The 26,331-nt window shown below is 39.4% G+C and overlaps 1 protein-coding gene across 1 annotated transcript; it reads left to right on the top strand.

Moving 5' to 3' along the window:
- The first annotated feature begins 1,123 nt into the window (after positions 1-1,123).
- LOC138891948 (uncharacterized) lies at positions 1,124-2,578 on the top strand. Its single transcript, XM_070175638.1, has 4 exons — positions 1,124-1,344; positions 1,453-1,593; positions 1,879-2,049; positions 2,137-2,578. The coding sequence occupies exons 1-4, from the start codon at positions 1,124-1,126 to the stop codon at positions 2,576-2,578; spliced, it is 975 nt and encodes a 324-aa protein (XP_070031739.1).
- The last annotated feature ends 23,753 nt before the right edge of the window (positions 2,579-26,331 follow it).

The following is a 26,331-nucleotide window of genomic DNA, read 5'->3' as shown; positions in this document are numbered from 1 at the left end:
TGATCTTATGTTGTTTCTCCTTGTACTGTTACTCTATTATTTAAGAGGGTGTTTAGTCTTACATACTAATACTATTTCATATGTGCTAACGTCCCTTTTGCCGGGGACACTACATCTTTAATGGATGCTGGTGGTTCCACAGCAGGCGATATCGATCAGTGATAGCGGTACACCCTCTTCCCAGCTGACTTGGTGAGCCCCACTTCATTTCGGGGTCTTGTATCTTTTGTTCCATATGTATAATGTTTGAGGTATAGCCGGGACCTTATTGCCGGCACTACCATAATACTCTTTTGTATCCGTTAGAGGCTCCGTAGACATAGTGTAGGTGGTATATTAGTGTTGGAAAAATCAAACTAGAAATGTTGTATTTGTATCACATGTTCCACTTCAAACTATGAATGTGTAATGTATTTTGAGAATTATAAATAAAGTAACTAAAGGTAATGAACTTGTGTTGTTCCCGTGATCTTCTTATTGTCTAATTAATGGAAATGCACCTTCACTTTATTCATGGGTAGGTTCGGGTAAAAGGTATTGAATAAGCTTGCTTGATTGGGATATCTCAGTTGAGCGCCGGTCACGCTCCCCGAGGTCGGGGCGTGACACAAGGAGAGGATACAGAGGAAGTAGATAACAGAACTTATATATCTGAGTAATAAGATCACTATGAGAAAAGGGCCAACTATATCACATCAACAAAGACTAAGGTTATATGCAAAGGTAACTGAACATGATATCTATGAAGGCTTATCCTCAATAGGAAATGATAAATCACCAGGTGTGGATGGATACAATGCATACTTCTTTAAGAAAGAATGGCCCATAGTGAGAACAAAAGTCGTGGAAGCCATAAAGGAATTCTTCAAAACCAAAAAATCATTACTCTGATCCCAAAGACTGCGAATCCAAATTCAGTAAAAGAGTATAGACTCATTGCTTGTTGTATTGTCCTATAAAAAATGATAGCTAAAATACTAGCTTCCAGATTACAAAGTGTGGTACCATATATCATTTGTAAAGCTCAGGCAGGATTTATTCCATGCAGAAAAATAACTGACAATATCATTCTTGCTCATGAGCTTATCAAATCTTACATAAAGAAAAATATATCTCCAGATGCATGAGTAAAATCGACTTGCAAAAAGCATATGACTCTGTAGAATGGCCATTTCTGAGGCAGGTTCTTGAAGAATTAGGATTCCCGCAACAATTTGTGACATGGGTAATGGAGTGTGTCCAAACAGTAAACTATATTGTGCCGATTAATGAAGAACCAAATGAACCTTTCAATGCAGCAAGAGGTCTTCGTCTTCGACATGGAGACCCAATGTCGCCCTTTTTGTATGCAATAACTATGGAGTATTTAAGCAGGAAGCTCAATGAGTTGAAAGATAACAGAACATTTTAGTTCCATCCAAGGTGTCCAAAGTTAGGAATTACACATCTTAGATTTGCAGATGACCTGCTTCTCTTTGCCAAAGGAAACTTAACTTCTATCACTACTTTATACAAGTATTTTAACCAATTCTCTGAAGCATTAGGGCTACATGCTAATCTTGGCAAAAGTTGTGTGTATTTTGGTGGAGTCAAGTAAGAGGATAAAGATAGCATACTGAGCTACTTAGATTTTGTGCATGGTACTCTCATTTTCAAATATCTTGGAGTTCCTTCATCAACAAAGAAGCTTACATTACTACAATGGCAACCCCTTATAGAGAAGATCACAGCCAGAATAACTTCTTGGACTGCCAAATTATTGTCCTATGCTGGCAGAATTCAGTTGGTCAAATCAATGCTCTTTGGAATTCTAGCTTACTGGGCTCGATTGTTCTTAATTCCTGCTAAGGTATTGAAAACTATATATGCTTATTGCAGAAAATTTGTTTGGTCTGGGAGTAATATAATCACCAAGAAAGCTCTAGTGGCCTGGGATAAGGTGTGCACTCTTATGTCGATGGGAGGACTAAACCTTATCAACATTAAACTGTGGAATCAAGCTGCACAAATCAAAATATGCTGGGACATTACACACAAACAGGATAAAATGTAGATTCGATGGATTCATGCTTATTATATCAAAGGCAAGCACCTGAGGGACATCACAATTCCCTCATAGGCATGTTGGATCATTAGGAAACTACTGGAAGCCAAGGAGCACCAGGAATTGATACCACCTGTCAGAACTACTCGAAGTATGATCAACATAGTGTACAATCAACTTCTTCTTATATCTGTGTCGGTGCCTTGGAAGTGTCTCATGTTTGGGAATGATGCTAGGCCTAAAGCAATATTTACAATGTGGTTGCAACTACGAGGGAGACTATCAACTACTGATCGACTGGCGGCTTGGGGATTAACAGTTGACCTCACATGTATACTATGTCAAAATCATGTGGAAATAAAGGATCATCTCTTTGCTGAATGTGACTTTGCTAAGTCTATATGGAGCAGAAAGCAACAATGGCTGCAAAGAAAGGAGAAGACAGTACAAACCTGGAATCAACATATAGATTGGGCTATCCACAGTGCCAAAGGGAAATCGCAGCAGGCCCAAATTTTCAAAATGGGGTACTGAATATGTTTATGCTATATGGATGTTTTTGAAAAGAAGTACCGCAATTGGGAGACAATCATGCGAGAAATTGCGTATATCTGTCATGTAAGAGCAGGTTCAAGAGTTTGATTAATACAAAAGTTAGTTATCAAAAAAAGAAATTACCCTAGAGACCTTCCCATTCTAAGGAATTAATTAATAATCAAGTTAGGCAAGGATTACTAAAGTCCCTTTCCTTAATGTCTTTGGAAACTTATTCCATTAGCTCCAAATAAAATACTGGATTAGCAACTTAGAATCACAGGACACACATTAAAAATGAGCCACAAGCTTCCCGTGAAAACCAAATCACAGCACTATCTGCAAAAAATATTTTATTTTTTAAAAGAAGTTGGTTATTTAATTAATAAGCTGTTCCAACTTAATTAACCTTTAGAATTGTTATTAGGTTGAAAACAATTAATAAATTTTCTGGATGATGCTGCAAGGGGACATTGTACATTAGTACTTAATTAATATATAATAGTAACCTTTGGCTAACATAGTGGTTTTATTTGGATTTGGCTCAGCTCCTTCCCCGAATCTCTCCATTTCCATCAATGCACATTTAATTTAATGACACTTGTCATTTTTCGGATCTAAGGGCCAAGGTTTATTTAGAGTAAATCTTAGTTAAACTAAATATTCTTTTGCTGGATTAGAATGAAAAATAATTTTCTTTTGCACATTTTTTTTTCTGTTTTGATTGGGCAGACAAAATTAGTTAGTCAGAGAAGAAGAATATTTTCTTACCAAGATTAAAACTAAAAAATCCTATATTTTTTCGTTTGTCCTCTTAGAGAGGATTTTTTTATTCATTTGTCCTCTTTCAGTTTTAGTTGGGCAGACAAATGAAAAAATATAGGATTTTTTAGTTTTAATCTTGGTAAGAAAATACTTTTCCTCTCTGACTAACTAAATTTATCTGCCCAATCAGAAAAAAAAATGTGCAAAAGAAAATTATTTTTATTCTAATCCAGTAAAATAATATTTAATTTAACCAAGATTTACTCTAAATAAACTTTGGCCCTTAGATATGAAAAATGACAAGTGTCATTAAATTAAATGTGCATTGATGAAAATGGAGAGATTACGTACAAGAGGTGATCCAAATCCGTTTTATTTAGTGACTAACTAAACTACATTTAAACGGGTTGACAGTTTATTGACAAGTTAATTAGTGCTCGTTCATTGTATTCTTAAAATTAGTGGCTTAATCAATGTCTACTTAGATTTTTTCCCAGTCTTTTTATGCAAAACAGCCATTCTAAATAAATTAACTCTAGCCGCGGAGCAGAGATACATAGGACGTAATCGAATATATATATATATATATATATATATGTATATATATATATATATATTATATGTATGGCATCTTACTATAAAAGTCTAAATTAATTAAAGACCACTAAGATCCATTACCGGAAATATATTCATACAATGTAATGTAATTTGCTTTTCCTATGTGGCCAGCTTAGCTTTTGATATGTGTCAATGATTCGTTAAAAACTTACGCAGAACACTTAGAACAAATAGTTTAGTATATATCAGTGGACACTTAGACTATGAATTATTTACTTTATACTCACCCATAAAACTATTGGTGGACATTTTCAAAAGCTAGAGGGAAAAGAAGTTATATCTTTCTAGACAATTTTTATAAAATAGAGATATCTTTATGTTGACCTTCAGGATTTATTAAAAAAGTTAATTAACTAATACATCACTAATTTTTACAACCACAAGATAATTAGACAAAGTATGCTTGTATCTTAATGTGGTTATATGAAGGGACATTTTGTCTTAGTGGAGATACATTTATCTATTAAATAAAAAAAAATGTAGCTTTCATTGTCAACGCCTATGTGGTCATGAACTTAACAAAACATGGAACTATAATGACTATCGTTTACAAAATTGTCTAATTATTGATAATTAATTTACAGGTATAGTAATTAGTAAATGATTGTGTTGAAAAACAAGACACTTAACTTACTTTTATGCTAAGAAATGTATCTACATTCAAAACATGTCCACGCTCATTGAGCTTAAATTGCAGAATACTGGAGCGTGTGTTACATAATTAAGATTTCATATGATAATTACTTTACCTTATTAGGGTGCAGATTGATATAATTTTAATTCAATCTCAAAATTTTGATTTTGTATGCTTGGCTTTGGGTTAGATTTTGATCAGTAGGGTTACATTGTTTTCACTCATTTTAAACCAATATTTTATATCGGATCAATATTGGATTCAGCCGATGGATCAAGTCAATGAACGGATCGTGTCTCAATCCCTTTAAGTTTTGAAAAGTTACAATCAGTGTGTTGATTTTACTATTTTTTTTTAATAACCTTATAGATAAGGGTTAAAGTACCTGTTTGCTATATGAAATATCTTATTAACTTTACTCTCTTATATACCTCGTGGTCATTCATACTCTTTATAATGGCAAGTCGTCTCGTATTTGCACTATTTTTTAATAGAGTGTGATGACCCAATAGGTCATCTAGAGCTTTAACTTATAATTCTGTATTTCGAAATCTCAAATAGCTTCTTTTAACCTTCCTCGATTTGCATGCGTAGTTCGTGTCTTGTTCCGGAAGGTTTTTATGTGAAAAATTGATTAAAATATAAATTCGTGCTTTAAACCTCAATTGAGTTGACTTCGGTCAATGTTTTAAGCAAACAGACCCGGATCTGTATTTTGATGTCCTTCTAGGTCCGTATCGTGATTTGGGACTTGGGCGTATGTCCGGAATCGAATCCGGAGGTTCCTAGCTCAAACTATCGCAATTTGTTGAAAATTGGAAGCTTAAAGCTTTAAAGAAATTTCATGTATGACCGATGATTGAATTTGTTGCTACCGGGTCCGGATTTCAGTTCCGGAACTTGATATATGTTCATTACAGTATTTATGATTTGTTTGTAAAATTTGGTACAAAACGGAGTTAATTTGACGTGATTCAGGCGTCCGGTTGCTAAAATGAAAGTTCTTAAGTTTTATTAAAAATTTCATTCGTTTTGGTGTCTGATTCATAGTTTTAGGTATTATTTTGGTATTTTGATCGCGCGAGTAAGTTCGTATAATATTTTTGGACTTATGTGCATAGTTGGTTTGGAGCCTCGAGGGCTCGGGTGAGTTTCAGATAGGGTATGAATGTTTCAGACTTAGAAAATTCTAGTTTCTTGAGGTTCTACTGTATCTGGTGTCATGTTTCTCGCGATCGCGAAGACTTTCTCGCTATCGCGAAGCCTTTCTAGTTTTCATTCATCGCGAACGCGGAGTAGTGGGGGGTCTGCTGATCGCGACCACTCAATCGCAAACGCGTAGTGTTAGATAGGCGGGGGGGGGGGGGGGGGCTGGGAAATGGACTTACTCTATGCGAGCACAGGCTCGCGAACGCGAATGCTAGGGGGGCTAAGCCTACACGAACGCCATCTGGGCAGTGCCCTTCGTGAACGCGATGAACATTTGACGCCCAATCATTTAAATTTCTAAAAGACGGGATTTCACCTATTTTTCACCATCTTTCCATTTGAGCTCGGCCTAGAGGCGATTTTGAGGAGAAAATTCATCACCAATTCATAAGTTAGTATACTTTAACTTATTTTCTTCCATTTATAATATCACCCATTAATTTCTATCCTTAATCTTTGTTCTTCCATGGTAGAAAACTAGGGATTTAGGAAGAATTGAGTTTTTTTGCAAATTCTAGATTTAGACCTCAATTTGGGGTCGGAGTTTGAAACTAATTACATAATCGGGCTCGGGGTGAATGGGTAAATGAGTTTTGGTTGGGTTTTGACCAAGCGGGCCCGGGTTTTTTTTTTTTTTTGACTTTTTGGAAAAAGTGTAAAAATCCTAACTTTATGTATTGTAATTAATTCCCTTAGAATTATTTGACGATATTGAAGATACGATTGGTTTGGAGGCGGATTCTTGAGGAAAGGCCCCGAAAGAGCTCTGGGTTGATTGCGGAGTGAGGTAAGTGTCGTGGTTAACCTTGACTTGAGGGATTTGGACTTGTTTGCCTATTTTGCTACGTGTTTAAATGTGTTGGTACAACATATATGATGTTGGGTTAAAAGCATACAGGTGAAACTTGTTTCTTTGTGATTTATTGCTCTTTTTAATTATGACATCCATGCTTAGCTTAGATTATTATTTACTTGATCGTTCTCTCTGCATTTATGAATTAATTATGATGGTTGAGTATTTTCGAAAGTCGAGGTTTGGCATCTTGGAACCATTATTGATGTAAGGTTTATTCTTGCATTATCTATCTCCCAAGTTTTTATATTCATTACTACATGATAAGCGAGAGTGTTAAAGTACAAAGGGTGATGTCGTGCCGCTTATTGCTTCATTTATTGATTAATACATAGTGAGGAAGAGAGTAAAAGCACTAAGGGTGATGCCCTGCCATATTTATCGTTTCATGGAGAGGTGGAGAGTAAAAGCACGAAGGGTGATGCCATTCCGTTATTATCGTTTCATGGTGAGGTTGAGAGTAAAGCACGATGGGTGATGCCGTGCCGTTTTTATTCATTATGTTTATCCATTTTCATAAATTGATGATTTATTTGACTGTCTTATGTTATCATTTCTATTGTATTATCGTATCTTGTTCCCATTTTTCATGTCCCCTCCCAATTGTACGTACTAAATCTCTATTTGTTACCCTATTGTACATATATCTATATTTGTTCAGATTTAATTATGTGAGTGTCCTATCATAGCCTCGTCACTACCTCGTCGAGGTTAGGCTCGATACTTACGGAGTACATTGGGTTGGTTGTACTCCTACTACACTCTATACTTCTTGTGCAGATTTTGGTACTGGTCCCAGATGTACATGAGGTCCATCAGCTCAGATTATCACCTTTGGAGACTCGAGGTAGATCTGCTGGCATCCCTGAACCTTGAATTCCCCTTCCTCTTTCCTCATTTACTGTTCATTTCATTCGAGACAGTTGTATTTATTTCAGACTCTATTTGTAGAATTTCTAGTAGCTCGTGCACTTGTGACTCTAAATCCGGGGTTGTACTTAGATAGTTTGGTTTTTATGCCACTTCGTACTTCATTTTAGTTTCATTTCAGTCTAATTGGTTTAATTAATTGAATTGTTAAAAGTTGGCTTAAGTATTACTCTAACGTTTGCTTGCCTAGCAAGTGAAATGTTAGTTACCATCACGACCCCGAAGGTGGGTATTCCGGGTCGTGACAAGTTGATATCAGAGCACTAGGTTGCCTAGGTCTCACAAGTCACGAGCATGCTTAGTAGAGTCTGGAGGATCAGTACGGAGACGTATGAACTTATCTTCCAGAGGCTATGGAGTTTAGGAACAATTTCACTTCTATTCTTCTTTGTCGTGTGATTTTATTCTATCATTGATGATTGAACTCTTCTATTCTTGTTCTCTCGCAGATGGCGAGAACACGTACTGCATTTACAACTGGGCAGGAGTCGGATCCCCTGGTGATAACTCCTACTAGGGGCAGAGGTCGAGACTGAGGTCGCGCCAGAGGCTGAAGCAGAGCTCAGGCTAGAGCTCGAGCAGCATCACCAGTAGTGGAGCCTCAGGTAGATTTTGATGAGAAGGTTCCAGCTCAGACTGTACCTGTTGGACCAGCTCAGGTCCCAGAGGGGTTCATCGCCACTCCAGTACTTCAGGACACTCTAGTCTGTTTGGTGGGCCTTATGGAGAGTGTGGCCTAGGATTGTACATTTCCGGTGGCACCGACCATCTCTCAGGCTGGGGGAGGAGCACAAACTCCCGCTACTCACACTCCGGAGTAGATGGCTCCCCTGTATCAGACTTTAGTACCTCGCCAGTAAGGGTAGTTCAGCCGGTTATTGCGGCACATGCCTGTGATAGGCCCGCCATTTCTTCTGAGACTTTATTGAGATTGGACAAGTTTACTAAGCTCTTTCCAGTTCACTTCAATGGTGCACCTTCTGAGGACCCACAAGATTATCTTGACCGCTGCCATGAGGTGCTGCGGAACATAGGTATAGTTGAGACCAATGAGGTCGATTTTACTGTGTTTTAGATGACGGGTTCTGCCAAGAGGTGGTGGAGATATTATACGTTGACCAGACCAGCTGGGTCGCCTTCACTTACTTGGGATCAATTCTCACAGCTATTTCTAGAGAAGTTCCTCCCTGTCACACTAAGAGAGGATTACTGCAGGTAGTTTGATCGTCTCTAGTAGGGTAGTATGACTGTTACTCAGTACGAGACTTATTTTGTGGATCTAGCTCGTCATGCCTTTATCTTGCTTCCTACTGAGAGGGAGAGGGTGAGGAGATTTATTGATGGACTCACTTACACTATCAGGCTACAGATGGCCAAGGAAACTGGGGGTGATATTTCCTTTCAGACGGCTGCAAATGTTGCTAGGCGGATCGATATATTTCTTGCTTAGGAGGGGGTAGGGGTCTGATAAGAGGCCTCGTCATTTCGGTGCGTTAAGTGGTGCCTCGTCTGGAGGCAGGGGTACCTTTGTTAGAGGCCATCCTCCCAGGCCGTTACAGTCAATGCTCCAGGCATCTCATAGTGCATCAGGGAGTCGCAACCCTTATGTGTCTCATCCCGATCAGCTAGCCTACAGTGCACCACCAGCTCCCGTTAGTGCACCTCCGCTCCAAAGCTTTCAGGGTAGTTACCCAGGTTGACAGTGTCAGTTCCAGGGTTAGCAGTCACAGCAGCCGAGGGCCTGTTATACTTGTGGTGATCCGAGGTACATTGCTAGATTTTTCCCCCGGGCACCGGGCAACACACATCAGCAGGGTTCTCGTGCCATCGTTCTGGCATCGGTTGCTCCACTGCCCGCGCAGCCATCTAGAGGCAAGGGTCAGGTAGCCATAGGTGGACGTCAGGTCGTTAGAGGTGGAGGCCAGCCAGTTAGAGGCCGTCCAAGGGACGTGGTTCAGAGTGGTGGGCCCCATCTCCGATGTTTTGTTTTCCTAACTAGGCCTGAGGCCGAGTCATATGACGTTGTTATCATAGGTATTGTTCCAGTTTGCTATAGAGATGCTTCAGTTCTATTTGATCTAGGTTATATCTATTCCTACGTGTCATCCAATTTTGCTTCATATCTGGTTGTGCCTCGTGATTCTTTGAGTGCTTTTGTGTATATGTCCACACATGTGGGAAATTGTATTTTTGTAGATTGTGTCTATCATTCGTGCGCGGTTACTATTGGTAGCTTGAGACTATCGTAGATCTCCTACTTATTGATATGGTAGATTTTGATGTCATCTTGGGTATAGATTGGTTGTCACCTTATCATGCTATATTGGATTGTCACACCAAGATGATGACCTTAGCCTTACTGGGGTTGCCTCTATTAGAGTGGAGGGAGACTCCTGGACATTCTACCAGCTAGATTATCTCTTATGTGAAGGCTCGACGTATGGTCGAGAAGGGGTGTCTAGCTTATTTGGCTTATATCCGCGATTCTAGTGCGGAGGTTCCTTCCATGCATTCAGTATCAGTTGTGTAACGACCCAACCGGTCATTTGAGCTCTAGCACGTCGTTCAACAGTTTGAGGCCATGAGCAGCTTCACTTCAGGTATTATGACTTGTGCGTATGGTCGGAATTGAATTTCGGAAGTTCAGAGTTGATTTGAAAAGAAAATTCTCAGTTCGAAGATTTAAGTTGGAAGAATTGACTAAGATTGGATTTTTAAGTAAACAATCTCGGAATCGGGATTTGAAGGTTCCAACAGGTTCGTATGATGAATTCGGACTTAGGCGTATGGCCGGATCGGGTTTTGGATGACCCGAGAGCATTTCAACGGCTATCGTGGAAGTTGGCATTTTGGAAGAATTTTATAAATTTGGGTTGAAGTGTATTTCAATGTTATCCATGTCCATTTGGCATTAAGAATCAGGGAATAGCTCCGTATGGTGATTCTGGTATTGGCTAAAGCTAGATATTTGAAGGTTTTTTAGAAGCTTGACCGGAAGTGGACGTTTTGATATCAGGGTCGGAATCTGATTCCGGAAGTTGGATAAGGTCCATAATGTCAAATGTGACTTGTGTGAAAAATTTGAGGTCAATCGGACGTGATTTGATAGGTTTCAGCATCGAATGTAGAAGTTTGAAATCCTAAAGTTCATTAAGCTTGGAATGGGGTGCGATTCATGAATTCGACGTTGTTTGATGTGATTTGAAGGCTCGACTAAGTTCGTAATGCGTTTTGGGACGTGTTGGCATAATTGGTTGAGTTCCCGAGGGCCTCGGGTGGGTTCCGGATGGTTAACGGATCGAGTTTGGACTTGGAAGAAAGGATGAGGCAGCTGATATCTGGTGTAATAGCATCTGCGCAATAAGGGCCGCAGGTGCGAGGTCGTAGGTGCGAGCCAGTGACCGCAGGTGTGAAGGTTTGTCCGCACCTGCGAGGTCGTAGATGCGGAGGTGCGTCGCAGGTGTGAGAGTGAGAGAAGAATCTGGGAGTGCAGGTGCAAGGGTATGTCCGCACCTGCGAAGGCGCAGATGCGGAAGGAAAGGCGCAGGTGCAGAGTCGAGCTGGGCAGAGGGAATGCGCCGGTGCGAGGTTATGGCCGTACCTGGGAGACCGCAGATGCGACGAAGAGGCCGCATGTGCGGAAGTCGGGGCTGGGCAGTGTCTCCTTTTAAGCGAGGGTTTGACTCTATCTCATTTCATTTTCGCCCATGGGAGCTGATTTTGGAGCACATTGGAGTTCCATCTTCATCAATCATAATGGGGTAAGTGCTTTATTCACAATTTTGAGTTAAATACATGAGTTTATATGGATTTTAACATGAAAATTAGTACAAATTGTGGGGTTTTTGGTAGAAAACCTAGAATTTGGTATTTTGGATCTTGACCACGAATTTGGGCATGGAATTGAGAATAAATCATATATTTGAGTTCATAAGGTTATGGGTAATGATTATCTTTGAATTTTTTTGGAATCCGGGTACGTGGCTGAGGGTGATTTTTATTGACTTTTCGATCGGGGTTAGAAATTATTATAAATTGGATTATATTGAGTATTTGAGTATATATTAATGGGTTTGCATAATCATTGGCTAGGTTTGGAGCGTTGTGCATCGATTCAAGTTGTTTGAAGGGCTCGGAAGCCGGTTATAGAACTTCGGAGCGAGGTAAGTCTCCTTTCTAATCTTGTAGAGGGAATTAACCCCATAGGTGAATTAAATAAATATTTGTACCTAATTGTGTGGGGCTACATACGTATGAGGTGGCGAGATTCCGTACGTAGCTACTATTATGCTATTGTCCGGGTAGTTTAGGACCCGTATCATGCTATACTTGGAATGTTTGTGCCCTTGCTACTAATATAATCACATAGTCATGATAGAAATTGATAAAAGAATTGTATAAAGGTTAAATCTACTTACTTGAAGGTTTGTATGAGATATTTGGCTGTAAATGAGATATTTGTATTTTCTTGAAAATAATTATTATTTGTGGATCGGGCCGAGCGCCTCGGTAGTAAATAGATGCATCTATGGTTCGCGCCATTCGACCCTCTCACAGTGCACAGTTTAAATATTTATTGGATCGGGTCGTACGGCCTCGGCATGATTTGCGCATTCTTGTATTGCTTGCCTTGAAATTTATAAATAACGATATTGCCTCCCTGGTCTGAGATAAATTGGTAATTTGATATGGCCTCATTGGCCGAAGATATAAATTGTTAAAAGAAGAAAATAAATTTGGAAATCCCCTATTGCCAAGAGAATTCTTTATCTGTCTCATGTTATTGTGTTTACCGTTGCCTTATAAATATCCATAATTTTTTATATCATTGGTATATTGATTATAGCCCATAGTAAGTGTCTGAGTCGACCCCTCGTCACTACTTCTTCGAGGTTAGGCGGGATACTTACTGGGAACGCATTGATTTACGTACTCATACTACACTTGTTGCACGTTTTGTGTAGGTACATATATGACTAGTGGCCTTGTGGGCGTAGAGGCGCGGTTACTACGGGGATTTAGGTGAGCTGCATCTTATGTACGACCCGCAGCCAGCAGAGTCTCCTTCAGAGTTTTGTACTTTCTTTCCTGTCCAAATTTGTTTTCCGGACAGTTATTGTATTTTATTTTAAACTCTTAGAAAATGCTCGTGCACTTATGACACCGGGTTCTGAGATGATTATGGGATGTTCAGTATTGATATTGAAAAAACATTGTTATTATTCTGTAAATTCATCTTCTACTAGATAAATTGAAGAAAATTTACGATTTCAAAAAATATTAAATGAGAGTTTAATTAACTATTTAGTGTTGGCTTCCCTGACAGTGGTGTCCGGCGCCATCACGACCTTTAACGGATTTTGGGTCGTGACAATATGGTATCATAGCACTAGGTTCACTTAGGTCTCACAAGTCATGAGTGAGTTTAGTAGAGTCTTGCGGATCGGTACGAAGACGTGTGTACTTATCTTCGAGAGGCTACAGGGCTGTTAGGAGCACTTCCCTTCTTGATTCCTCATCGTGCGATTTGATTCCTTTGAGGCTTATGCCTTCATTTCTTTCCCATTCAATCTTAGCGATGCGAAGCGCTTATTATAAATTGGAATCGAGGAATTTTAATGGCACTATAGATGTAGAGCAGGATGTTTCTCCCTGCGTATTCGATTGGGGCTAACATCGTCGCCTTGTGGAAGGATATTCTATCATTTCAGCTCAGTAGCTGTACTTCTGAGAGCTTTGAGGCTTTGCACAGGTTACTATGATGCTCATGAGTCATTATCGCACAGTATTGTTGTGATATTGGGATGCTTGCCTATGTGTCATGGCAGTGAATGACTTGAAAGGAGGTTTACTCGGTGCATGATTCAGAGATTTGATATCTTATTTCTGGCAGAGGAAAAGCAATTGGCCTATGAATGTCCAGATTTTGGTTGATGGAGTAACGAGGCTTGGTATTTTCGAGCGTAGTAGAGTTGTCAAACTGTGATGTGGTGTCATCGTCTTTGTTGAACGCGTTAAGGGTCGCCGATGTTATGGCCTTCTTCAATTTGCCTTTGGGGCAGGGTTCTGTGAAATGATGCTTGATATGTAGTTGTCAGAGATAACGGAGTGTAGCAGTTTCAGAATCGAATTGGTACTTCTAGTATTGATGGCTCGAGAAAGAGGATCTTCTAAGAGGTTTAAAGTTAGTAGCGATCTGTTGGTTCAAGTACTAAAGAGATAGATTTTTTATTTAAGGCAACAACTGGGAAGCAAAGGATGAGGAAGGACATGTGGGAGGTGTCTTACAGTGGTTAAAATTCTAGAAGGCCAAGTGCGAGAAACAGAAGTCGAGTAGTTGCTTAAAGGAGAGGGTTTGACCAAAGTGGGAGAGTGGCAGAGTGGCAGAGTAGCATGTGGGTTCTGTGATAGGATAGCTACGCGCATTGAGGAAAGTTTTGAGTTATTTGGGAATTATGGTGGATGGTGATTGGGTCTACAGACTTATTTTGAAATATTGGCTATTATACGGCGGGAGATTAGATACAACAGAAAGAGTTGCTTGATATGAAGAAGGATACAACATGAATTTGGATTGGAATATATTGTCGCACCTTTAGTTGACGTCCATGAGGAGTGAACGGACTGGCGCATCTGGTGAATGAGCTCAGACTCAGGATGGTCTACTAATTTTGTAGTAATTATACCCAATGCAGCGACATTGGAATATGTCGGCATGAAATTTCCACAGGTGGGTTATCTCTTTTGAGCTGGTTAGCGGTCGCGTGGTGTTGACGAAGCTTCTATGAAGAATTCTACTGGTTATCCGGCTAGAGGTCGAATATGTGAATGTGGATAGTGATTCAGAGTGTTCATGAAAGGTCAAATGGAAGGATTTCGAGGAATTTGGTGAGTTGGTTGTGCAAGATCAGTTCAACGATGAAGAAAGAATCTTGGCGGGTTCTAGAGTTATGCAATGGTAGCTTCAAGCTAAGTGAGAGAGTTCCACCGCCTACAGTTGGATTGCATGGTCATCTATTTGTAAGAATTCTAGTTATCGGCATATTGATGGGTTATTAAGACTAAGGAAAGAGAACATCAGTGGTAATTTGAGCAAGCGATTTGAGGAATATGTGTTATAGTTGGCCTTATCAATTCATGCTCAGGCTTTGGGAAGATTCAGAATTTATGCTTCGTGTAGAGGCGAGTTACAAGAAAGATGATTCAGCCAGGTGCTTCTTTGAGAGGGTGATCATGTGCTAGTAGAGCCTTGGAGTTGATTATATTCGGGACCAAGTCAGAGTGGGTGACTCTCAATAACGGTCCTAGTGGATTCAAAAGTTAAGGTGTGGTGCCTAAGGATTTCGAGTCCATAGTATGGTTGAATATCGAGCTTTTGCAGCGGATTATGAAAGGGGCTTGGAGTGCTCTATGTTATCTTCGGGTTACGGTGTAGCATTGGAATATGGAGTCCATAGAGGGATTTTTTCTTCATAATGGGTGTACTAGTTGAATACGTGAATATGCGCACAAGGAGAGTATGAGATGGTTCGTGGGTTTTGGGGATAATGTGGTATCGTGAAATAGGGTCACTCAGGATGAGTGCAGATTGAGTTCATTATATTGATAAAGGAGATGTTGTTATTTCTAAAGAAGATCCAGAGTAAATTAGGAGAAGTCGGGTTTAGTTAGGAATGGTTGAATTGGCATGATGATGGCAATGATAAGCTCCTTCAGCGTGGTGAGTTGTACATATGATTTGTGGCGGTATGTTCGAGGCTTGACGACCGCCGTAATTGATTGTATTTGGGGGCATTCGAGTATTATGGCATGTTATGTGTAGATGGAACCTGGAAGAGTTTTGATGGTTTAGACCACTACTCGAGGTTTGTATTTTGCTGCGGTTTGAGAATTTAGTTGCATGCTACATTGGTTCTTCTAGAATGAGCTAAGTAGAAATTTTCTATATGATGAAATGTGTATCCTATTAGTGGTTTAGGAGTTATGATGAAATTTTTGTACTCTTGCGCATTGGCGTGATTTAGTGCATCAAGTAGCATGGGATTCAAAAGTTGATGATTCGAGATCGCGGTTCGGTGTTGACAAGGATGTCATGAGCTCGGATTCGCAGGAAAAGTATTTAGATGTTTAAAGTAAGATGGTATTGTTTTCGACATCACCTAAGGTCTATGTCATATGTAAGAGGCCTTGTGTATTTGTTTTGTGGATCCTTGATTTGCTTTACAGCTTTAGTGCGGTCGGTGGTATGGATGTGCAGACTTGTTACCTGGTGCGGAAAGTCGTGAGAGCGTATCCCACGAGAAGAACGTATAAGTGTGATGTGTAGTCACTTGATTGAGTGAATATTAAAACCAAGTATGAAGATTAATGCGCTATCGCTAATTCGAGAATTTATACTTTGAGGGCACTCGGTTCATTTGGTTGTGGACTGTAGAAGTTTGTTCCGGTTATGATGGTTGTTATTGTATGCCGTGGGAAAAAGGTTTACCCTGGATCCTTGAAAGGTTATTATTCCAGTGTGGTATGGTCAGAATTGGCTTGAGGTCTGTGGATGGATCTAGATATGAATGTGGGCTCTATATCGGGCCGGATGTGTTCATTTCGGCTTAGCGCTCCTTGTGGAGGGGTATTCAGACGTTGGATGTTATTTCGTCGTCGGCTATTTCATGTAATACTATATTGTGCCGTGTGAGTTGTGAAATGGCTTGATAAATGACCTGTGTGTTGAGGTTCCGCGTAGCGATGGTGTTATGTGAGCGGGATGGCTCTCGAGAATTCAGATCATATGTCGCACCTTAGTTGTGCTTGAGTTTTGTAGCGTATGGCGATGTTTGTCCTCCCAGGGATGGTATTATGCACTTAGCGTGCTTGTGGCCAATATTCGGGTATTTTGTAATAATGAGCATTCTAGCTCGGTAAGTATCTCCTTATACAGACTTTATGTTCGGATCGGGTTACGCGCCGCAACAATGTGATGTTGAGTATAGTTCCCTATATCTATTTTCGTGTGTTTTGTTTTCCATATTCTGAGGAAGGTATGTAACACCTTTTCGGTTGTCTAGTTAGTAACGTGGGTTGAGTAGTCCTTTCCAGAGTTCGTTTTCTTTATGTATCACATTCGAGTTGGTAGCTGGTTGGCACATTATGGCATCACATGAGACCTTTGATAGTGTCTGGGGTGGCTTATTGCTTGAGCAGCTTATACTGGTAGAGACGAGATTATTGGATGCTGGGATCAGTGCGATCGGATTATACGCAGTCTATTAAAGAGCAAATACCATTATTTGGTTCATAATGAGGTGATGATTCTAGTCAAGATGGGAGATTCAATGGTTTGATGACTCGGTAGTTGGTTATGAATTTCTACACATCTCTTCTGTTGTGGCGGTATTGCAAGAGTTGGAGCAAGACTTATATATGCCATGAGGTGCATTGTAAGCATCGAATTCGTGAAATTTTGGCTATTGTTATCAGGGGATGTTATTATGGTCATGTGAGTTAAGCAGTGCATAGTGTGGATTCAGCAAAGGTATGCGGTCATGTATTGATGCGTCGCAAAGAGGTTGATACAGTGTTCATATGACGGAAACAGGCCTGGCAGGGGATTACGGATGTTGGAATTGGGCTTTAAGGCCTATTTGGCTAAGAAAAAGGGAAAATCTTCATATTACCTTGAGCTCATGTGCTCAACTAAATTGTGATAGCACGAGTAGGTGCACGAGGTGTTAAACCGTGATTTCAGACAACTCCAGAGCATTTCTTAGCATGTCCGAGGACGAACGTATGTTTAAGTGGGAGAGAATGTAACGACCCGACCGGTCGTTTGAGATCTAGCTCGTTGTTTGGCAGTTTGAGGCCATGAGCAGCTTCACTTCAGGTATTATAACTTGTGCGTTTGGTCGGAATTGAATTTCGGTAGTTCAGAGTTGATTTGAAAAGAAAATTCTCATTTCGGAAGCTTTAAGTTGGAAGAATTCACTAAGATTGGATTTTTGAGTAAATGATCTCGGAATCGGGATTTGAAGGTTCCAACAAGTTTGTATGATAAATTCGGATTTGGGCGTATGTCCGGATCGGGTTTTGGATGACTCGGGAGCGTTTCGGCGCCTATTGTGGAAGTTGGCATTTTGGAAGAATTTCATAAATTTGGGTTGAAGTGCATTTCAATGTTGTCCATGTCCGTTTGGGATTCTGAGTTTGGGAATAGCTCTGTGTGGTGATTCTGGTATTGGGAGCGCGTCCGGAAGTGGATTCGGAGGTCCATAGATCATTTTGGAGTCATTTGGCTAAAGCTAGAAATTTAAAGGTTTTTGAAAAGTTTGACCGGAAGTGAAATTTTTGATATCGGGGTCGGAATCCAATTCCAAAAGTTGGAATAGGTATGTAATGTCAAATGTGACTTGTGTGCAAAATTTGAGGTCAATCGAACGTGATTTTATAGGCTTCGGCGTCGAATGTAGAAGTTTGAAATTCTAAAGTTCATTAAGCTTGGAATAGGGTGCAATTCATGAATTCGACGTTGTTTGATATGATTTGAAGGCTCGACTAAGTTCGTAATGTGTTTTGGGATGTATTGGCATAATTGGTTGAGGTCCCGAGGGACTCGGGTGGGTTCCGGATGATTAACGGATCGAGTTTGGACTTGGAAGAAAAGATGATGCAGCTGATATCTGGTGTGATCGCACCTGCGCAATAAGGGCCGCAAGTGCGAGCCAGTGATCGCAAGTGCAGTTTGGGCGAAGCTGGGCAGTGACTGCAGGTGCGAAGGGTTATCCACACCTGCGAGGTCGCAAATGCGGAGGTGCGTCGCAGGTACTAGAGTGAGAGACGAATATGGGAGCACAGGTGCGAGGGTATGTCCGCACCTGCGAAGGCGCAAATGCGGAAGGAAAGGCGCAGGTGTGAAGTCGAGCTAGGCAGAGGGAATGCACAGGTGAGAGGTTATGGCCGCACCTGCGAGACTGCAGATGCGACGAAGAGGCCGTATGTGCTGAAGTCGGGGCTGGGCAGTGTCTCCTTTTAAGCGAGGATTTGGCTCTATCTCATTTCATTTTCCCCCATGAGAGACGATTTTGGAGCACATTTGAGTGCCATCTTCATCAATCATAATGGGGTAAGTGCTTTCTTCACAATTTTGAGTTAAATACATGAGTTTTTATGGATTTGAACATGGAAATTGGTACAAATTATGGAGTTTTTGGTAGAAAACCTAGAATTTGGTATTTTAGATTTTGACCACGAATTTGGGCATGGAATTGGGAATAAATCATATATTTGAGTTCATAAGGTTATGGGTAATGATTATCTTTGAAAATATTCGGAATCCGGGTACGTGGGCCGAGGATAATTTTTTTTGACTTTTCGATCGGGGTTAGAAATTATTATAAATTGGATTATATTGAGTATTTGAGTATATATTAATGGGTTTGCATAATCATTGGCTAGTTTTGGAGTGTTGTACATCGATTCAAGTTGTTTGAAGGGCTCGGAAGCCGGTTATGGAACTTCAGAGCGAGGTAAGTCTCTTTTCTAACCTTGGAAGAGGAAATTAAACCCATAGGTGAATTAAAAAAATGTTTATACCTAATTGTGGGAGGCTACGTATGTACGAGGTTACGAGAGTCCGTACGTAGCTACTATTATGCTATTGTCTGGGTAGTTAGGACCCGTATCATGCTATACTTGGAATGTTTGTACCCTTACTGCTAATATAATTACTTAGTCATGATAGAAATTGATAAAAGAATTGTATAAAGGTTAAATCCACTTACTTGAAGGTTTGTATGGGATATTTGATTGTAAATGAGAAACTTGTGTTTTCTTGAAAATAATTATTATTTGTGGATCGGGTCAACCGCCTTGGCATTAAATAGATGCATCTATGGTTCGCGCCATTCGACCTTTTGGCAGTGCACAGTTTAAATATTTGTTGGATCGGGCCGTATGACCTCGGCATGATTTGCGCATGCTTGTATTGCTTGCCTTGAAATTTATAAATAATAATATTGCCTCCCTGGTCTGAGATAAATTGGTAATTTGATATGGCCTCATTGGCCGGAGATATAAATTGTTAAAAGATGAAAATAAATTTGGAAATCCCCTATTGCCAAGAGAATTATTTATCTGTCTCATGTTATTGTGTTTACCGTTGCCTCATAAAAATCCATAATTTATCATATCATTGGTATATTGATTATGGCCCATAGTAAGTGTCCGAGTCGACCCTCGTCACTACTTCTTCGAGGTTAGGCAGGATACTTACTGGGTACGCATTGATTTACGTACTCATACTACCCCTGCTGTATGTTTTGTGCAGGTACATATATGACTAGTGACCTTGTGGGCGCAGAGGCGCTGTTATTACGAGGACTTAGGTGAGCTGCATCTTATGTACGACCCGCAGCCAGCAGAGTCTCCTTCGGAGTATTGTACTTTCTTTCCTGTCCAAATTTGTTTTTCGGACAATTATTGTATTTTATTTTAAGCTCCTAGAAAATGCTCATGCACTTGTGACACCGGGTTTTGGGATGATTATGGGATGTTCAGTATTGAAATTGGAAAAACATTTTTATTATTCTGTAAATTCATCTTTTACTAGATAAATTGAAGCAAATTTATGATTTCAAAAAATATTAAAATGAGAATTTAATTAACTATTTAGTGTTGGCTTGCCTGACAGTGGTGTCCGGCGCCATCACGACCTTTAACGGATTTTGGGTAGTGACAATTTGTTCGTGAGTTTTCAGAGGTATTTTCTGCAGATCTGCCGGGGATGCCACCCGATAGAGATATTGACTTCTGTATTATTTTTGCTCCGGTCACTCAGCCCATTTCTATTCCTCCATACCGTATGGCCCCGCCAGAGTTGAAAGAATGGAATGAACAGTTTCAAGATTTGCTTGATAAGGGCTTCGTTAGACCTAGTGTCTCGCCCTGGGGTGTGCCCGTGTTGTTCATGTAGAAGAAAGATGGATCAATGAGGATGTGCATATATTATCAGCAGTTGAACAAAGTCACCATCAAGAACAAGTATCTATTACCGAGGATTGATGACTTATTTGATCTGCTTCAGGGTGCCAAGTTATTTTCGAAGATTGATTTGAGGTGTGGCTACCATCAGTTAAAGATTAGGGCATCCGATGTCCCTAAGACAGCTTTTCGGACTCGGTATGGGCATTATGAATTTCTAGTGATGCCATTTGGGTTGACCAACGCCCCATCATCCTTTATGGATTTGATAAACCGAGTATTCAAGCCTTATATGGACTCCTTTGTGATTGTATTTATTGACGATATCTTGATCTACTCCCGCAGTTGAGAGGAGCATGAGTAGCATCTTCGGATTGCACTTCAGACTTTGAGAGATAGCCAGTTATATGCCAAGTTTTCAAAGTGTGAGTGTTGGTTAGACTGAGTCGCCTTCTTGGGGCACGACGTATCGGCAAAAGGCTTAAAGATGGATCCTAAGAAGATTGAGGCAGTTCAGAACTCGCCTAGACCCACTTCAGCTACAGAGATCCGGAGTTTCCTGGGTTTGGCGAGGTATTACCACCGGTTCGTGGAGGGGTTTTCATCTATAGCAGCCCCATTAACCAGATTGACCCAGAAGGGTGCCCCGTTGAGATGATCAGACGAGTGTGTGACGAGCGCAAAACACACACTTAAATTGTGCTCGCTAGTCAAAGATAGTATAGTATAATTATCGTGTCCACAAGGATTGGATTTAAATATAGTATTATAATAGTTTGTAGCTAGATTGCTATTCAGGAGGATCAACAGTTGAGGTTTATATAATTAATAATCTAAAATCTACAGTTGTTGACTAATGACAATCACAACAAAGGTAAGCAAGGGAGTTATCAATGGGAGCAAATATAGGTTGATAGGATAGGTGCAAGATAATTGTTCGGGATCTAACTCTAGATAATTTACTTCTAATGTTCAGGTGAGCCTATCGAATTCACTTAATTATCAGTAAAAATGTTTAGTAGAAACTCTTGTCTCGATTAAGTCTCAACATCACAATATGAACCAATTTAAGCTCGGTGAAGATATGCAAGAATTCTTAATGGATTAGTCTTTAGGAGAACCTCTTTCGATTATCCTCCTAACTAGGTTTGATCAAGGATTCAACTAGCCTCTTTCGATTACTTAGAAGAATCTATGAACTCAACCAACAATATAGTGCAAATATATCACAAGTTATGCCTCTTTCGATTACAAGAACAAGTTAATATATATAAAACAATTAAATCTTCCAAACACAATTCAAATACATAAAAAAAGAGTTATAATCCACAAACAATCATCAATACACCAAATCCATCACAACCCAAAAGGTTCTACTCCATAGACATAGAGACATTGTTCACAAATAAAATAAAAGTAGAGAAAAATATAAATACAATCCAAACTCGGATTTGAGTGAGGAAGGAAGGGTGAAATCCTTGTTTTCTTGCTTCTCCTTCTTCTCCAAAGCTTCCCTAGGTCTAAGGTATGTCAAAAGTGTGTCAACAAGTCTCTCAAAAATGATTTTTTGGGGTATTTAATCCGCCCCCCAAAACTTCTCCAAAGCTTCCCTAGGTCTAAGGTATGTCAAAAGTGTGTCAACAAGTCTCTCAAAAATGGTGTTTTGGGGTATTTAATCCGCCCCCCAAAAAAAAATCCAGGATGAAACTACCCTTTCTTAGCGAAATGGGAATTTTCTAGACAGACGTGCGCGGCCGCGCACCTGGGCAGGTGACCGCTCATATGGCCGCGCACTTTTCACCCTTTTCTGCCTCATATCCGCGGCCAACGCGCAGCCGCGCACTTTTCACCTTGTTCTGTTGGGAATTTGAACAAACATAAAATATTAAAGTTGTAGTATTTTTCAACAACTTTCCAATGGTATATTGTGGATCACAAACGGACTTCCGATGGAAACGTTATGTGCATTGTACTAGACACTGCGCAATATGCCTGCTCGATTCTTTGTTTCATTCCACTATCATCCGTTGATCCCCGAACACGATCCCGACTTAATTACTTGGGCTTTTACTCATACTTCAAAGCTCCAAATCACTTGAATTAATTACATAACATCGACATAACTCAGAATCACTCCTATAAGGCATAAAACACATAAGTAGTGCAAAACACTAGCGATTAAAGCTCAAACTCAACTAAAGTGTAGTTAATTGGAATGTAATAATCGACTAAAACATGAGATTATAGCCTACCATCAACACCCCACACTTAAACTATTGCTCGTCCTCGAGAAAACAAACCACACTTTTTGTAGACACAACCTTACTAAGAAACTCTCCTAACTCATCACACCAAGGATATTTAAAATAGACTAAGAACAATAGTGTAACATCTTCACCTCAAGAATTGACTCACAAGCACCACGCATTATCTATAGCCAGCTCACTTTCTCTAACATAGAGGACAAGAATTACCTTTCCTTCATGAATCAAGTGCCCTCACACAACAAAAGAGAGTAGTTGCACACACAATAAAAATTAAGAACAATTAGAAACTCAAGATAGAAAGAATTTACTCACTCTCAGAAACAACATTCATATGCCACAAAAGATGAACCATAAGCTTGCCCGTAGTATTCTACTCTACTAATTGACCTCATTCAGTCAAGGATCAAGTAGGATTTTAATTGGTTGTAATATAGGATGCGAGACGGGTAAGATAAATTTAGATATAAGAGTGACTACACCTCCCTAAGCACTTTAATACATACAATTTATCATTCAAAATCCCACACTTAAGCCGTTGCTCGTCCTCGAGCAATCAAACCACATTTTTTATAGACACAACCTTACTAAGCAACTCTCCTAACTCATCACACCAAGGATATTTAAAAATAGACTAAGCACAATAGTGTAACATCTTCACCTCAAGAATTGACTCACAAGCACCACGCATTATATATAACCAGCTCACTTTCTCTAACATAGAGATCAAGAATTACCTTTCCTTCATGAATCAAGTGCCCTCACACAACAAAAGAGAGTAGTTCCGCACACAATAAAAACTAAGAACAATTAGAAACTCAAGATAGAAAGAATTCACTCACTCTCAGAAACAACATTCATATGCCACAAAAGATGAACCATAAGCTTGCCTGTAGTATTCTGCTCTACTAATTGAGCTCATTCAGTCAAAGATCAAGTAGGATTTTAATTGGTTGTAATGTAGGCTGCGGGACGGGTATGATACATTTAGATATAAGAGTGACTACACCTCCCTAAGTACTTTAATATATACAATTTATTATTCAAAATCCCACACTTATGTCAAACCATAACTCCAGCTTCACATCAATATACATTAACTCCCAACTTCTTTAAGCACACTTACATCAAGAGTTACCACTATTAATGAATATGAAATATTTTATTCTTTATTTTATTTTTCGATTCAAGTGGCTCATACTTTTTCACAACAGTGCACATTTCTTCTTATTTCAATAGTTCCACTCAAAAGCCAAACCAACCACCCCACACTTTAACTTTTACAAAGTTCATACCCAATTCAAGTGCTCACGAGAGGTAAATAGTTCAAATAGATGGTCAATTCAAACAAAATGATAAGGCTTGTAATGTGGTTACCAAAGAAACAAGATTATAGGTTGAAAGGAGGTTAACTAAGATAGATAACAATTTGGTGGGTAAAAGCATATAGCTAGCTCAACAAAGAAACACCTATATCACTTCCAAGACTGAATAAAACTACTATTTTGCTTTGCAAACACACGGGGTAAGTTCTAGACATCAAATGCAATGTACAAAATAACACAAACCCTCACACACACATGGCACATAACTCACTCAAGATTGGACTCATCAAGACACTCTAGTCAAAGTAGTTAAGCAAAGTTAAGGCCATACAATTTAAGGTACTTATACAAGAGTTAAAAACTGAGCCTAAGCATCCCGACTAAAGCACTCACTATTCTCAAAGCATAATACAGTCAAGAGATATTGCTTCAACTCAAATCATAGCACAAGGTTTTCTACTACTACAAAAATAAAAATTACCTATACCCGGTTCAAACAAAATCCATGGAAAAGAACCGCGGCACAAAGAAAACCAAGGGGGAATTATTATTTCTTCGACTTTAAAATTTTCAATCAAAAGAAATGAAAACACACAGAAGAACAAGAAACAAAAAAAAATAGTTAATTTATTTACATATTTATATCCCCACCCCACACTTTAAATTTTGGCATATCCCTATGACACACAAATAAAAAGCAAGAGGTAAAGAAAACTCCCCTGGACGTTTTTCGCTTCCGAGAACTTGTGAACTCCACCCCTAATTCTGAATGCATTTTTCGATTTCGCTCCTCGGGATTCTTTATGGAGCCCATCAGGCCAAAGGCCTTTAGAGATTTTTGAAAGACCTGCTCTTTTCTTTCTTTCTTGGCCTCATTTTGAGCGGAGGATTGTTCTTGTAGGATTATCCTTAACTTGTTTCTGCATTCATTTACAAGATCAATCCCTGCATATTCCTGTAAATCCCCCAAAACAAAATCCACATGATCAAGGTTAGAATAAGATAATGAAGAAGAAAGGTCATGTGAGTGTTCCTCTTGTATGTCCAAGACCATTTGTTCTTCATTCTCTTCTAATAAAAATTGTGGCTGTGGATAGGTGGATGGGGATTTGAACTCTTCTTTTATTGATGCACAATCAACCAAAGACTCATCTTTAATCATTTCAGTTGGAAAAGAGTCCTCTTGCAGAGTGAAAACACTTTCTGTAGATGTTCATCATCTCGGGTGGGCTCAATTTCACACGGTATCTCTTCCATATATTCACCATCACAATGCAATGAGCTTTCTTAAAGTGTACTTATTATTTGACTCACTTGCATTGTTAGGTTGTTAATGGCTTCATCATCTTGTGTAAACCTCTCTTCCACCTTATTTATGAACTTGTACATAAGCTCTTCTAGAATACCATTCTCAGCTTGAGGTGGATGTCTCACTTCGCTTTCATTCCAGACATAATAAGGGTATTCATCCCAACCAGAGTCAGAATTGTACCCATATGAATCCTCATACCTGTACGATCTAGAAACAAAGTGAGAGTGTTCAAAAGATGAACCATAGGAAGAATACCTACCTGCTTGACAATCAACCCATATATGATTTCCACCGCATTTAAAACACATAGCAGACCGCTGATAGTGTTCAACTGCTAACCCTTCATTTGGCTGGTTGTACTCCATCTTTACAACATTTAGAGTTCAGTATCAAGAATATTCTCTTCAAGATTTCTTTAACAAAACAAATCTTGAAGAGAAGTTAACCAAACAAACTACAAATAAAAGAAAATAATAAAACGCTAATTCCTGAATTAGCACTACAAACTACTTCAAACACTATTGATTGTCAATCCCCGACAATAGCGCCAAAATTTAACGAGCGCAAAATACACACTTAAATTGTGCTCGCTAGTCAAAGATAATATAGTATAATTATCATGTCTACATGGATTGAATTTAAATAGTATTATCGTATTTTGTAGCTAGATTGCTATTCAGGAGGATCAACAATTGAGGTTTATATAATTAATAATCTAAAATCTATAACTATTGACTAATGACAATCTCAACAAAGCTAAGCAATGGAGTTATCAATGGGAGCAAATATGGGTTGATAGGATAGGTACAAGATAATTGTTCGGGATCTAACTCTAGATAATTCACTTCTAATGTTCAAGTGAGTCTCTCGAATT

Source organism: Nicotiana tomentosiformis, chromosome 5 (assembly GCF_000390325.3).
Source record: "Nicotiana tomentosiformis chromosome 5, ASM39032v3, whole genome shotgun sequence".
Lineage (NCBI taxonomy): Eukaryota > Viridiplantae > Streptophyta > Magnoliopsida > Solanales > Solanaceae > Nicotiana > Nicotiana tomentosiformis.
This window is presented reverse-complemented; position numbering and strand designations above follow the sequence as displayed.